Source organism: Anser brachyrhynchus (assembly GCF_964034855.1).
Source record: "Anser brachyrhynchus genome assembly, chromosome: W".
Classification (NCBI taxonomy): domain Eukaryota; kingdom Metazoa; phylum Chordata; class Aves; order Anseriformes; family Anatidae; genus Anser; species Anser brachyrhynchus.
Genome location: NC_137704.1, coordinates 308,354 through 323,527, shown reverse-complemented (window position 1 = coordinate 323,527; position 15,174 = coordinate 308,354). Strand labels below are relative to the sequence as shown.

At 43.3% G+C, this 15,174-nt stretch overlaps 1 protein-coding gene across 1 annotated transcript in view; it reads left to right on the top strand.

Moving 5' to 3' along the window:
- Positions 1–386: 386 nt before the first annotated feature.
- The window catches only part of LOC308184982 (uncharacterized protein), a gene marked incomplete at its 3' end in the record, with an annotated part of 295,193 nt that continues 280,405 nt past the window's right edge, over positions 387–15,174 (top strand). The window contains exon 1 of the mRNA XM_080572526.1: positions 387–1,700. Coding sequence (XP_080428652.1) covers positions 1,668–1,700 — 33 coding nt within the window. The 5' untranslated portion in view covers positions 387–1,667. The remainder of the gene's footprint in view (positions 1,701–15,174) is intronic.

Here is a 15,174-nt window from a genome sequence, read left to right as displayed (position 1 = left end):
TCCAGATGGCCAGGAGCATTCCCATGTAGAACTAACAAAGCCAGAGAACTGTCCAAAGTATTGCTGAAAGAAATTACACCGAGATTTGGTGTACCCTCAGTAATGTCATCTGACAGGGAACCACACTTCACTGCAGAACTGACCCAACAAGTCAGCAAAGTGCTGGGGATTGATTGGCAGCAACACACTCTGTATAGGCCACAGGCAAATGGCTCATGTTGACTTGCGGAAATCAGACTCCATAACCTCAGAACAGTTATCTGTCAAGAAACCAATACGTATTGGTAAAACTAAGCCCCTTTGAGATATTGTATGGCAGGCCTTACCAAATGCCATACAAAGGAGAAGATCTAACACAAGTAGGAAACCAATATTCGCAACAACATATTATAGTTTTGGGCAAACAACTAGAACAAATCAATAAGAACGTTTTAGGCACTAGACCTTTTATTATCCTCCCAAGGGGAAGTATGCACTTTAATAAATATTAGTTGCCGTATGTGCGTAAATGAGGCAGGATGAACTGAGACTGATCTCAGAAATATTTGGGAAAAGACCAAGATCTTACATAAGGTAGTTCAAGATGACACCTCGTGGGTTCGAGAATTATGGAACAAACTGACCTCTTGGTCACCCAACTTTTCTTGGCTTAAGCAATTGTTTATAGGAATATTGATCTTGCTTTTACTAATATTCTTAACCTGTGTATTGGTACAGTGTGCATTTTGGTGCTGTATGAAAAGACTAGATAAATATGAAACCTGGAAGTGTAACCGAATCAAGCACCAGGTAGAAACTGGCAAGAATTTTATGAAAACTTTGAATCAAGAAGGAGTGTTATAAGCAAAAGAATTTGCCTAGGATAAAGAAAAGGGAGGACTTGAGACAGGGAACAAGATAAAGGATAGTGATTCCTAGGTCTTAGCTAGCACAATTGTATGTTGTCCTGGTTCCAGTTAGGACAGAGTTAAGTAGCTCATAGTAGCTGGTAGGGTGCTATGTTTTGGATTAGGATGAGAAGAGCGCTGATAACATGCTGATGTTTTAATTGTTGCAGAGCAGTGTTTACACCAGGCCAAGGACTTTTCGGCTTCTCGCTCTGTCCTGCCAGCGAGCAGGCTGGGGGTGCAGCAGGAGCTGGGAGGGGACAGACCCAGGACAGCTGACCCAAACTGGCCAAAGGGGTATTCCATACCATCTGACGTCATGCTAAACAATATATAGGGGTGGCTGGCCGGGGTGGGGGGGCCGGCTGCTCGGGAATAGGCTGGGCATCGGTCAGCGGGTGGTGAGCAATTGCATTGTGCATCACTTGTTTTCTTACACATTATTATTGTTAGTACTATTATCATTATCACTATTATTATTATTATTGTTATTATTATATTCCTTATATTCCTTATATTATTATATTCCTGTCTTAATAAACTGTCTTTATCTCAACTCACCGGCTTCACTTTCCCGTTTCTCTCCCCCATCCCAGAGAGGGAGGGGGGAGGGTGAGCGAACAGCTGTGTGGTGTTTAGCTGCCAGCCGGGTTAAACCACAACAGTCCTTTTGGCGCCCAACGTGGGGCCCGAAGGGTTGAGATATCGACAAATCTGACCAGAGTGTGTTAAACTAAAATTGGTATAAGTATTGGACCTGCTTAATAGTTGCTAGTCACGATGTTGATTGCCTTAATCTCCAGTCTGCTGTACCTGTATTCCAAATTGAGTTTTATGGTGAATTATTTATAGCCCGATGGGCCCATGACACCTCAGGCCATCAAGGTAGAGATGCAACCTACAGATGGGCTCGTGATCGAGGGGTGGACCTGACCATGGACACTATAGCACAGGTTATTCATGACTGTGAAACATGTGCTGCAATCAAGCAAGCCAAACGGTCAAAACCTCTTTGGTATGGAGGACAATGGCTGAAATATAAATATGGAGAGGCCTGGCAGATTGATTACATCACACTCCCTCAAACCCGCAACGGCAAGCGCCACGTACTTACAATGGTGGAAGCAACCACCGGATGGCTGGAAACATATCCGGTGCCCCATGCCACCGCCCGGAACACTATCCTGGGCCTTGAAAAGCAAGTCCTATGGCGACATGGCACCCCAGAGAGAATTGAGTCAGACAACGGGACTCAGTTCCGAAACAACCTTATAGACACTTGGGCCAAAGAACATGGTATTGAGTGGGTGTATCACATCCCCTATCATGCACCAGCCTCTGGAAAAGTTGAACGATACAATGGACTGTTGAAGACTACACTGAAAGCAATGGGTGTTGGGACAGTCAAAAATTGGGATACACATTTGGCAAAGGCCACCTGGTTAGTCAATACTAGGGGATCTGCCAACCGAGCTGGACCTGCCCAATCAAACCTGTTACGCACTGTAGAAGGGGATAAAGTTCCTGTAGTGCACGTAAGAAACATGCTGGGTAAGACAGTCTGGGCTACTCCTGCCTCAGGAAAAGGCAAACCCATTCGTGGAATTGCTTTTGCTCAGGGACCTGGATGCACTTGGTGGGTAATGCAAAAGAATGGGGAGGTCCGGTGTGTACCTCAAGGGGATTTGATACTGGGTGAGAATAGCCCATGAGTTGAATTGTAGTATGTTAATTATTATATAATACTGTATGTCATCACTACCATGATTGCTATATACCATAGATGGAAATGGTGATTAATTAGAATGTATTGGAAAGAGTGTAACCTGAGCATGACATAAATGGTATGGAATAAGGGGTGGATATCTGTCCTGGTTCCAGTTAGGACAGAGTTAATTTTCCCTCATAGTAGCTGGTAGGGTGCTATGTTTTGGATTAGGATGAGAAGAGCGCTGATAACATGCTGATGTTTTAATTGTTGCAGAGCAGTGTTTACACCAGGCCAAGGACTTTTCGGCTTCTCGCTCTGTCCTGCCAGCGAGCAGGCTGGGGGTGCAGCAGGAGCTGGGAGGGGACAGATCCAGGACAGCTGACCCAAACTGGCCAAAGGGGTATTCCATACCATCTGACGTCATGCTAAACAATATATAGGGGTGGCTGGCCGGGGTGGGGGGGCCGGCTGCTCGGGAATAGGCTGGGCATCGGTCAGCGGGTGGTGAGCAATTGCATTGTGCATCACTTGTTTTCTTACACATTATTATTGTTAGTACTATTATCATTATCACTATTATTATTATTATTGTTATTATTATATTCCTTATATTCCTTATATTATTATATTCCTGTCTTAATAAACTGTCTTTATCTCAACTCACAGGCTTCACTTTCCCGTTTCTCTCCCCCATCCCAGAGAGGGAGGGGGGAGGGTGAGCGAACGGCTGTGTGGTGTTTAGCTGCCAGCCGGGTTAAACCACAACAATTTCCCGTAAGTCTCTTGTATATTCATCAGGTCTCTGAAAAATCATTAATGTAGGTTCCATCTCTATTCGTATGCATACTGGAGTCCTTGGGTGGTCGGTCGTCTGGCATACTCTGGTGGTCTTTTGTTGAAGGCCAGAAGTCTTCCTTGCTGCTTATCTTCTGGCCTTTACTGTCTTTGACAGACTTCAGCAGTCAAGCCAGTTCTTGTTGGTTCCATTAACTATGCATACAGTCTTTTGTTCCCTTATCTTTGGGTCGTTAACATATGTTGTGGTTTAACCGGGCTGGCAGCTAAACACCACACAGCCGTTCGCTCACCCTCCCCCCTCCCTCTCTGGGATGGGGGAGAGAAACGGGAAAGTGAAGCCTGTGAGTTGAGATAAAGACAGTTTATTAAGACAGGAATATAATAATATAAGGAATATAAGGAATATAATAATAACAATAATAATAATAATAGTGATAATGATAATAGTACTAACAATAATAATGTGTAAGAAAACAAGTGATGCACAATGCAATTGCTCACCACCCGCTGACCGATGCCCAGCCTATTCCCGAGCAGCCGGCCCCCCCACCCCGGCCAGCCACCCCTATATATTGTTTAGCATGACGTCAGATGGTATGGAATACCCCTTTGGCCAGTTTGGGTCAGCTGTCCTGGGTCTGTCCCCTCCCAGCTCCTGCTGCACCCCCAGCCTGCTCGCTGGCAGGACAGAGCGAGAAGCCGAAAAGCCCTTGGCCTGGTGTAAACACTGCTCTGCAACAATTAAAACATCAGCATGTTATCAGCGCTCTTCTCATCCTAATCCAAAACATAGCACCCTATCAGCTACTATGAGGGAAAATTAACTCTGTCCTAACTGGAACCAGGACAAATGAATATCTATTTGTCCCAGTAATATAAGCACACTGCCAGTAACCATTGGTGCGCAAGTTAGGTGGAGCTATCCCCCTTGCGTCCGGCATGTGTGTGCAGCGCCGAATAAACATACCTGCTTTATAACTATTCTGAGGTTATGGAGTCTGATTTCCGCAAGTCAACATGAGCCATTCCATTATGTTGTTCATTGACTTTAAATGGATTACTGACACAATGTGGTAAATTGAAACTGCATAAAGTATTTATATTTTATTTAAATGTGAGTTACTGAATTTACTTTCTCATTATACATTAAAGTAATGATTATCCTGTTTATTAGTGTTAAATATTTCATGGACTTCACAACATTGTATAACTTACTATAAATGAATAGAGGTCATTACATTACCCATTGTGTAAGACTGTATCTGCAGCAGTTCACATGGATAGAAAGCAGGAGAAAATCTGTGATGGAAAATAGAGGCCTCGATTGCCATCAATATTTCTGAGGAATCAGTGCGGTATATCTCAGTTGTTTCACTAAGAGAAAGAAAGAAAGAAAGGAAGGAAGGAAGGAAGGAAGGAAGGAAGGAAGGAAGGAAGGAAGGAAGGAAGGAAGGAAGGAAGGAAGGAAGGAAGGAAGGAAGGAAGGAAGGAAGGAAGGAAGGAAGGAAGGAAGAAAAGTGTTAAAACAGGAATTGCACCCTAATTTTTATGAATATATTTATAGAACTTCCACCTGGAAATATCTTAAACCAATCTACAAATGGATTTTCAATGTATTTGCAGAATAAATAAACCATTACAATCACTACCAAAATACAGCTATCTGTGTGATGATGAAATATAATTGCAGTTTAACAAAGAGACCAGTATCATGCTGCATTTTAAGAAAACACATTGACCTATAACTGAATACATCAGCATATCTATAGTACAGATACATTACCATAAAGAAAGTTCCTAGATTTGCCCACTGTTTTCTGCAAAGCCAAACAATATCACTGCAGTCTACAAAGCTATTTAGAAGATTGTCTTGCTGAAAGAAGGGTCACATTAATTTCTTTGCCTCTGTTAAGTTCTTTATAAGTCTTTCTCATATTTATATCTAGCCAGTTGTTCTGTCATATTAAGAGATATCGCTTCATTATCCTGTTTAGTGGCTACTGAGTGCTTCAACCTATTTGTGATTTTCATCAGTGTCTGTTCTTCTGTGAAATTATGGAAGCTATTACTATTTGGATATCATTAAATCTACTTCTGCTCTTTGGTGGGGAGTTCCACAGGTTAACTGTGCTGTTGTACAATTATGCTTTAATACTTGTGAGACACTGCTTGTTTCAGCTGTAATTTGTAATTACATATATCACGATATTTTAATAAATATATTAATCTTCTTTTGACCACCTCCCTTTTTCCATAGCCTAAAACTCACTTGTGTGTATGATCTGACAGTACTTGAATGTGGGAGTTTTGACAGCACTAAATACTCACATCCAGTGTGCTCTACTGCTTTTGATGATGCTTTTTTTTTCTGGTGATATTCATTCATCATCACCAAAATGGCTAGTAAAAGATGAACACAGAGACTTCCCACGTTTCTTCACCTTCAGTCTCATAACTAGACAATTTTATTTTATATAATATATATAATATATATTATTAACTGTGGGAGTGTGGCCATGGGGGTCGACAAGCCCCATGGTTGGTGATAACATCAGACTCTTAACGATGAGGCCATCAGGAATGTAAAGAGTTTAGAAGGAACAAAGAAGGGTGATTCAGGAGGCGCCTTGTTGTCTCAGATTGCTTGCTCTCCAGCCATTAAGACATGGAAGTTGCTGTGTGTTTGCTGTTGTCGGGCAAAGTTGCTGACCAATGACTAGTTAGTGGAAAAGGACTGCTGTGGAGAGAATGGTATAAGAAGGGAGCCTGTCCTCAATAAAAGAGTTGAATTTATCTCATCAATAAAGTAGTAGCAGTTACTGATCCTAAAAGAACCCTGGTGTCCGTGTGGTCTTTACGCCACAAATGGTGCCCGAGCAGGGACATGAAGAACAGGAACAGGGACCTGAAGAACAGGAACAGGGACAAGCTAACAGAACAGGGACAAAAACAAAAAAATGAATGAACAGGGACAGGCTAACAGAACAGGGACCAGGACAGGAACAGGGACGCTGATTGCCTCATGAAGATAGGTTCGGCTGAACTCAGCAAACCCCTCACAGAAGTGGAACTTGAGCTGAAAGGAAACTCATAGTGTGAGAAACACTCTGTAGCCAATAACTTAGGCTCAGGCGAGGATCTCAGTGAAGTAGTAATTTATTCGCGATTGCAATGGCGGGCGCCCCACAAGCAGGAGAGCGCACCCACTAGTTCCAAAACACAGTTTATATACTTTTTGATGACAGGACCCTCCCCTGTTTCCCCATTGACTGGGTAATCCAGGTTCACAATCTATCTGATGCTTCACAGACAATGCCTGGCCTTCAGTTGCTGGCCTGTTAAATTTCAAATTTCTTTTGACTTTTTTACTGTTTGAAGTGGTAATGTTTCATCACTTATCTGATTTGACTTGACACCGTGATTTTCACCTAATTGCTCTAAGGAGTCCGGCTGTCTGCATTTTACAAGGTTTTCTGTTAAGCTTTCTTATCACTGTAAGCATATTTCAATACCACATTCCTTCCTTCTATACAATGTAACACTGCAAAAACAACATTTCCATTCCCACAATAGTGAAAGTCGCTGAAAGGAAGCGCACCCAAGGCGAAGGAAGCTCAAGCTGAGAGAAGCGGACCAGTGCACACAACTGCCCCTCACTGGCCGAAGGTAAGCAGTTGCTCGCTATGGGGAATCATATGTCCTTAGAAGCAATGAATGTCCTGGTAACCTTCCAGTTTATTCCCTTTATTATGAATTAGACAGTTTATGATCCTGAAACATGAGACCAAATTGAGGTCAAGGTGTGGGACTCTGCTACTAAAAACGACAAGGTTGCGGCGGGATTGCTCGGCACCTGGCGAGCAGTCTCTGAGGCCTTAAAGAGCCATGTGGGACCACAATCGGAAACGTGTGCTTTGCCAGACAGTGAGAGAGCTGCGGGCTCGTTTACTGATCCGCCTGCTACGCCATCACCCCCCCCTCCCCCCGGCTCCTACTTTCAGGGAGTGGTTATGAATATGTATATTCATCCTCATCGCAGTCTACAACTTCCTCGCGAGGGGGAGTGGAGAAGCAGGTGACCAGTTCTCCGTTATCACCACAGAATCACAGAATCACAGAATCACAGAATCGTCTAGGTTGGAAGAGACCTCCAAGATCATCTAGTCCAACCTCTGCCCTAACACTAACAAGTCCTCCACTAAACCGTATCACTAAGGGCTACATCTAAACGTCTCTTAAAGACCTCCAGGAATGGCGACTCAACCACCTCCCTGGGCAGCCCATTCCAGTGCCTAACAACCCTTTCAGTAAAGAAGTTCTTCCTAATATCCAACCTAAACCTCCCCTGGCGCAACTTTAGCCCATTCCCCCTCGTCCTGTCACGAGGCACGTGGGAGAATAGACCAACCCCCACCTCTCTACAGCCTCCTTTAAGGTACCTATAGAGAGCGATGAGGTCTCCCCTGAGCCTTCTCTTCTCGAGGCTACACAACCCCAGCTCCCTCAGCCACTCCTCGTAAGACTTGTTCTCCAGACCCCTCACCAGCTTCGTTGCCCTTCTCTGGACTCTCTCAAGCACCTCCATGTCCTTCTTCTAGCGAGGGGCCCAAAAGTGAACACAGCACTCGAGGTGCGGCCTCACCAGAGCCGAGTACAGGGGGACAATCACTTCCCTAGACCTGCTGGCCACACTGCTTCTTATACAGGCCAGGATGCTGTTGGCCTTCTTGGCCACCTGAGCACACTGCTGGCTCATATTCAGCCGACTATCAACCAGTACTCCCAGGTCCTTCTCGACCAGGCAGCTTTCCAGCCACTCATCTCCCAGCCTGTAGCGCTGCTTGGGGTTGTTACGCCCCAGGTGCAGGACCCAGCACTTGGCCTTGTTGAAATTCATGCAGTTGGCCTCAGCCCATCGGTCCAGCCTATCCAGATCATCCTGCAGAGCCTTCCTTCCCTCGAGCAGATCGACACACGCACCTAACTTGGTGTCATCTGCAAACTTACTGAGGGTGCACTCGATCCCCTCATCCAGGTCATCGATAAAGATATTAAAGAGGACCGGCCCCAGCACTGAGCCCTGGGGGACTCCACTAGTAACCGGCCTCCAACTGGATTTGGCTCCATTCACCACAACTCTCTGGGCCCGGCCATCCAGCCAGTTTTTAACCCAACAAAGCGTACGCCAGTCTAAGCCACGAGCAGCCAGTTTCTTGAGGAGAATGTTGTGGGAAACGGTGTCAAAAGCCTTACTGAAGTCAAGGTAGACCACATCCACAGCCTTCCCCTCATCCACCAAGCGCGTCACTTGGTCATAGAAGGAGATCAGGTTCGTCAAGCAGGACCTACCTTTCATAAACCCATGCTGACTGGGCCTGGTCATCTGGTTGCCCTGCAAGTGTCGCGTGATGACACTCAAGATAATCTGCTCCATGAGCTTCCCGGGCACTGAGGTCAAACTAACAGGCCTATAGTTTCCCGGGTCTACCCTCCGACCCTTCTTGTAGATGGGCATCTGTTGTGGTTTAACCCGGCTGGCAGTTAAACACCACACAGACGTTCGCTCACCCTCCCCCCTCCCTCTCTGGAATGGGGGAGAGAAACGGGAAAGTGAAGCCGGTGAGTTGAGATAAAGACAGTTTATTAAGACAGGAAAATAATAATAATAGTGATAATAATAGTGATAATGATAATAGTATTAATAATAATAATGTGTACGAAACAAGTGATGCACAATGCAATTGCTCACCACCCGCTGACCGATGCCCAGCCTATCCCCGAGCAGCCGGGCCCCCCACCCCGGCCAGCCACCCCTATATATTGTTTAGCATGACGTCAGATGGTATGGAATACCCCTTTGGCCAGTTTGGGTCAGCTGTCCTGGGTCTGTCCCCTCCCAGCTCCTGCTGCACCCCTAGCCTGCTCGCTGGCAGGACAGAGCGAGAAGCTGTAAACTCCTTGGCTTGGTGTAAACACTGCTCTGCAACAATTAAAACATCAGCATGTTATCAGCGCTCTTCTCATCCTAATCCAAAACATAGCACCCTACCAGCTACTATGAGGAAAAATTAACTCTGTCCTAACTGGAACCAGGACAGCGTCACGTTTGCTAGCCGCCAGTCGACTGGAACCTCCCCTGATAGCCAGGATTGCCAATAAATAATGGAAAGCGGCTTGGCCAGCTCCTCTGCCAGTTTGCTCAGTACCCTCGGGTGGATCCCATCTGGCCCCATCGACTTGCGTACATCCAAGTGTCGTAGCAGGTCGCCAACCCTTTCCTCATGGATAGCGAGGGCCACATCCTGCTCCCCATCCCCTTCCACCAGCTCAGGGTACCAGGTATCCAGAGAACAACCGGTCTTTCCGCTAAAGACTGAGGCAAAGAAAGCATTGAGCACCTCAGCCTTTTCCTCATCTTTTGTAACTAAGTTTCCCCCCCGCAAAACAGTTTCCCCCCAGTGACAGGACCCACGGGAACGGTGTTGAGCTGAGGCAGGGGAAGTTTAGGCTGGACATCAGGAAGTGGTTCTTCACTGAGAGGGTGGTTGCACATTGGAACAGTCTCCCCAGTGAAGTAGTCACTGCACCAAGCCTGTCTGAAGTTAAGAAGCGATTGGACTGATACCTGAGTTCTCCACTGGATGCGTAAGCCTGAAGATCGAATGTCTGTCAGCCATGAGCTGGTTGAGCGTCTCTTGGGGGACATGTGGTTCAGTCAGAAAGGAGGGATGCGTTCTACAGAACATGATTTTTGCACGGTCTTTTTTCAAGTAAAACCCTGTAGCTCTCAAATCCAAAGTCTTGGTATTCCTTTGTTCTTATGTCTGTATTGAAATACTTTAAAAGTTGAACAGAGCTGTTCAGAGCTTCTTGGGGCAGCTTGTTCCTTGGGGCCATGCAAAGAGGCAGCCAAAGACTAGGACTATCTCAATGATTCTTTTTCCAATACAGCCAACAGTAAGACTGTGTAAGATAGACAGATAAGGAGATGCTAAAGAGTTTCCCCTGAGTTTTCTTTGTGTTACCTTAAAAGTTTGAAGCTAGAGGCTTTGAGTCCTCTGCAAAAGGAAGGTTTTTTGCTGTTGTTGGGTATTTGCACCCAGGCTCTTTCCAGAAATAGCTGTCATGAACCTTCCAAGTTGTTGTGGTTTAACCCGGCTGGCAGCTAAACACCACACAGCCTATTCTCACCCAGTATTAAATCCCCTTGAGGTACACACCGGACCTCCCCATTCTTTTGCATTACCCACCAAGTGCATCCAGGTCCCTGAGCAAAAGCAATCCCACGAATGGGTTTGCCTTTTCCTGAGGCAGGAGTAGCCCAGACTGTTTTACCCAGCATGTTTCTTACGTGCACTACAGGAACTTTATCCCTGTCTACAGTGCGTAACAGGTTTGATTGGGCAGGTCCAGCTCGGTTGGCAGATCCCCTAGTATTGACTAACCAGGTGGCCTTTGCCAAATGTGTATCCCAATTTTTGAATGTCCCAGCACCCATTGCTTTCAGTGTAGTCTTTAACAGTCCACTGTATCATTCAACTTTTCCAGAGGCTGGTGCATGATAGGGGATGATAGGGGAAATCCCCTTCTTTGTGCACTTCGCTAGAGACTTCAAAACAAAGCTAATCTTGTACAACATAAAATGCAATAGCCGTCATCATAAATATGTACACCATAAAATGTAATAACAGGTGATTTTAAACAGAGAAAGAAGACAACAGATTAACTTTCCATTTGCAGGGTGCTGCTTAGAGATTTATACTCTGACATTAAAACAAAAAAAGAAACCTGCTATCAAGTGCCACAACCCTGTTGATATCAGCAGAGCCCCACTGATGAATCTTGCTGTGAGTGTGCTCCAAGACTTTAAGCAAGCACTAGAGCACCTTAGGGAGCATGAATTCAAGGCATCAGACCGGATGCACAGCTGAGGGAGAAAACTGCACATAAAAGAGGTTGACTAAACTGCTGAAGCTTAAAGGTGAGAGCTGAACTTACCTCCCCATAGGTCCTTTTTCTTCATCTTGTCAAAATTTGTATTCTCCCCCAGTGACTCTATGTCAAATATAATTCACTGGCCAGCTCCATAGTAACTGCTTACCAGACAGAAGATATCAGTGACATGGACATGAGCTGGAAGGATGAGAAGAGCTGGAGATACCCAGGCCCTTTTCTGCCACTGCTTCTTTGGCAAGTCAAATAGACTGCATCCATCTCACCTTATTTTAGCTATCCAAAGTATATTTATAAGCCTAAAATAGTCACTAAGATATGTCGAGAGAGAGAAAATTGATGATTCCTCTTGCCTATCTGTGCATTTATCTCCAGGTGAGACAATACTACAAATTATTCTGTATTTTAGATATATGATATGTAAGATGTTCTGTGCATGTATGTAGCCAGGGGGAAAACTATAGTATATGTATAGGCATAAGTAATCTGATTTCAGGTATGTTTTTATACAAGTGAGGTCTTTAGAACTGGAATTTGGAAAAATAATCTACGTTGTGGAGGAAGCTGCCATTTTCTCTCTTTTTTTTTTTTTAAGGTTCAAGTAATTTTGAATCTGGATGTCTTCAACACAAGGCTTGATTATAAAGTTTGAAAAAATTCTCTCGTGATAGCTTTATTTTGTCTTATGACATACTGTGTTTTTTTCTTTAAAAAAATCTGAAGAAGATTCACATGCTATTATTTTCAATGTCATTTACAAATGCAGATTTCATAACCATATTTATAGAACTTCCACCTGGAAATATCTTAAACCAATCTACAAATGGATTTCCAATGTATTTGCAGAATAAAGAAACCATTACAGTCACTATCAAAATACAGCTATCTGTGTGATGATGAAATATAATTGCAGTTTAACAAAGAGACCAGTATCATGCAGCAGTTTAAGAAAACACATTGACCTATAACTGAATACCACAGGCAAATATAGTCAGAAATTTTAAAAATCAGATCAAATTTAAATTAAGATTGAAAAGAAACAGTACGGAGAGCATTGTGTAGATAAGGTACCTGTTCACAGGAACAAATAATAAACCCAAGTCAAAATTTACTTAGACTTCCATGAAATTCCTGTTTTCATACAAAAATATTTACACAAGATATCTGGGACACACTACCGAATTGTCAAGACCTACATTTTCCTAAAGTAGATTTTCTATCAACTTGCTCAAACGAAATTTAAAAACAAAACAACAAAAAACAACATCAGCACAAGAAAACAGTGTTAACACTCTTCTTGAGAAACAAAGCACATACAAATCCCTCCCAACACACAAACAGCAGAGAGGACTATGCTCCCCTATTCCTTTAATGACAAAATCAACTTTTGAATGCTTTTATGAAGCACTTGCTGAAGTGGTAAGATCACTAGCATTTCTGTAACAGAGAACATTTTGCATGCAATTGAGAGTTAAAAAAGTCTTAGTGACAGTAATGGATATTTATATATAAAGAATTAGTATCAGATATTGAGTTATATACAGTGATTTCCTAGAATGTTTTGTTTTGCCTTAGCACACTATAGAACTTGCCAATGAATTGTGAACATTAAACTGAAACAGATCTCATGGGCCACTGAATCTAATTTCTTATTGCTGTGTATGTCTCAGTGTATGTCTTTTTCGTGAGCTTGTTCAAAGGCTATATTTAAAATAGACACATTTTCTGGGTGATTTGTTTCTCGGTTTTTTGGTTTTGTTTGTTTTGTGTTTGTTTGTTTTCCTCCAGCATTTCAATCATTCATCCAGGGAAATTATTATCATGGAGAAAAAGGAATAAATAAATTCTCAAACCCTGTTGTTTGTATGACTGAAAATTCAGTATGGCACCTAAATATGAAATACTGCTTACTACCTCTCCCTCACTGAGAATACTTTCAATGACAAGAATGAATACAAACAACTACTTCTATGTCTGATGACAAGTCTGTTGGCCTTCTGGAAAGGGGGAGAAAGGAGTAAGTTATAGAATTATAGAGTAATAGTTGCCTGGTCATCTCCACATACAAGATTTTTTTTTTTTCAAGAAACAAGCTGAGCAACGCAGGACCTCTGGAAGCTCCCTCAGAGGCAGTGAACACTCCACCTTATTTCTTCTCTGTATATCTGCAAGTTACGTAGGAGAAAATGAACAAAACAATCTGTAGGATGGGAGAATCCCAGACAGAGCCACACTACACTAAACATACTGTGTTTTTAGCTAGCTGGGCAACAAAAAGATGTGCTTCCAAGCAATCACCTTCAGTGTTGCCCAGTGCCAGGACAAGAGGCAACAGGCACTAACAGGAGCACAAGTGGTTCTGCCTAAACATCAGGAAGCAGGTCTGTACTATACAGATGACAGCACTGGCACAGGATGCCCAGAGAGCTTCTGGAGAATCTTCTCTGAGATCTTCAAAAGCTGCCTGGATGTGGTCCTGGGCACCCTGCTCTGGGTGGCCCTGCTTGAGCAGGGGTTGGACCAGACGGACCCTTGAAATCCGTTTCAACCTCAGCCGTCCTGGGATTCTGTGGTAACTCTGGAGAGGGTCTTAAAACTTGTATCCGGTGTGAGTTAAGTATGGCATAGCTGGCTGAAATAGAAAATAAATGGATTCTAATGTCTAACATGCTGTCTGCAGTAAACATTTTATCCTTGGCAAATGTCAAACATAGCTGAGTATTTGCGAATGTTAGCAGGAATTTGCATAGCACAGTGTGAGTTACATAGTGTGCATTATGGTGTGCAGTCTGCAACTTCATTTGTACTCCAGTTCTTTTTCAAAGCCATTTATCTGATAAGATACTGTCGTGGTTACCCTTAATACAAATTTGCTGAACAACAGTGTTAAATGGCAAACATAGCCTCAACAGGCATTTTTTATTCTCCCCAGGCCAGCGTATTTCTGCAAAAATATATTTCTTAGTTTTTAAAATAGCTTAATCAAAAAAAAAACATATTTATTTGTTTTTTGAGAGCAGAGTGTTGTTCTTTGTACAAAACCTCAAGCTGAGAGATCAGGGTTGGATCCCAACCCTTGGTGTTCTGCAAGGATGTGGTGATATTTAACTGTTTAACTGGGATTCTTCTGGACGAAGCCTATCGTGTAAACACCTGATAAGTTTTAGATGTCTTCTGTAGAAGATGAGGTGAATCATATTTTAGATTATAAAGTGAGTCTGGATGACTGTCTCAGGGTTTGATACCTCTGCTGTGGTCACAGGAGTTATCCACCTGTGAATTTATTCATTTTCACATATATATTTCATTTCACACACAGTGATCTCTGTGCCGCTGCACAGCCAGGGATGCACAGCCGGCTCATTTAGGATTATTTGGAACATGAGCTTCATGGGCTACTTGAGCTGTATTTGCTGCACAGAATTTGTTCCTAGTCTGTAAAACAAGGGCATCACATCTCTTCAGATAGCAATAATTTTCCCAGGTTCTGTGGACTCCTGAAACTATTTTAAATACTACTGATTATGCACCATGAATAAATCAAATACAAAACATTGTAGTACATGTTTTTAATTCCACGTCACAGCACTCTCCTTCAGCTGAAGTTGATGGGTTTTTTTTATTGCAGTCACTGCTTTCCTTATCTATATTCTCAGTACCTTCACCCCAATAAACTGAACTATGGGCTTTACTAGATTTCACCTCCCGCTAACTCTGCTTTTTACACAGCTTAGGATAGGTTTTTACTCCAGAAAAGTTTCACAGGTACTCTAATTTGTCTTTCTTTGAAATTCAGTATCCAGTAAATTTTGCTTGTTTGGAATC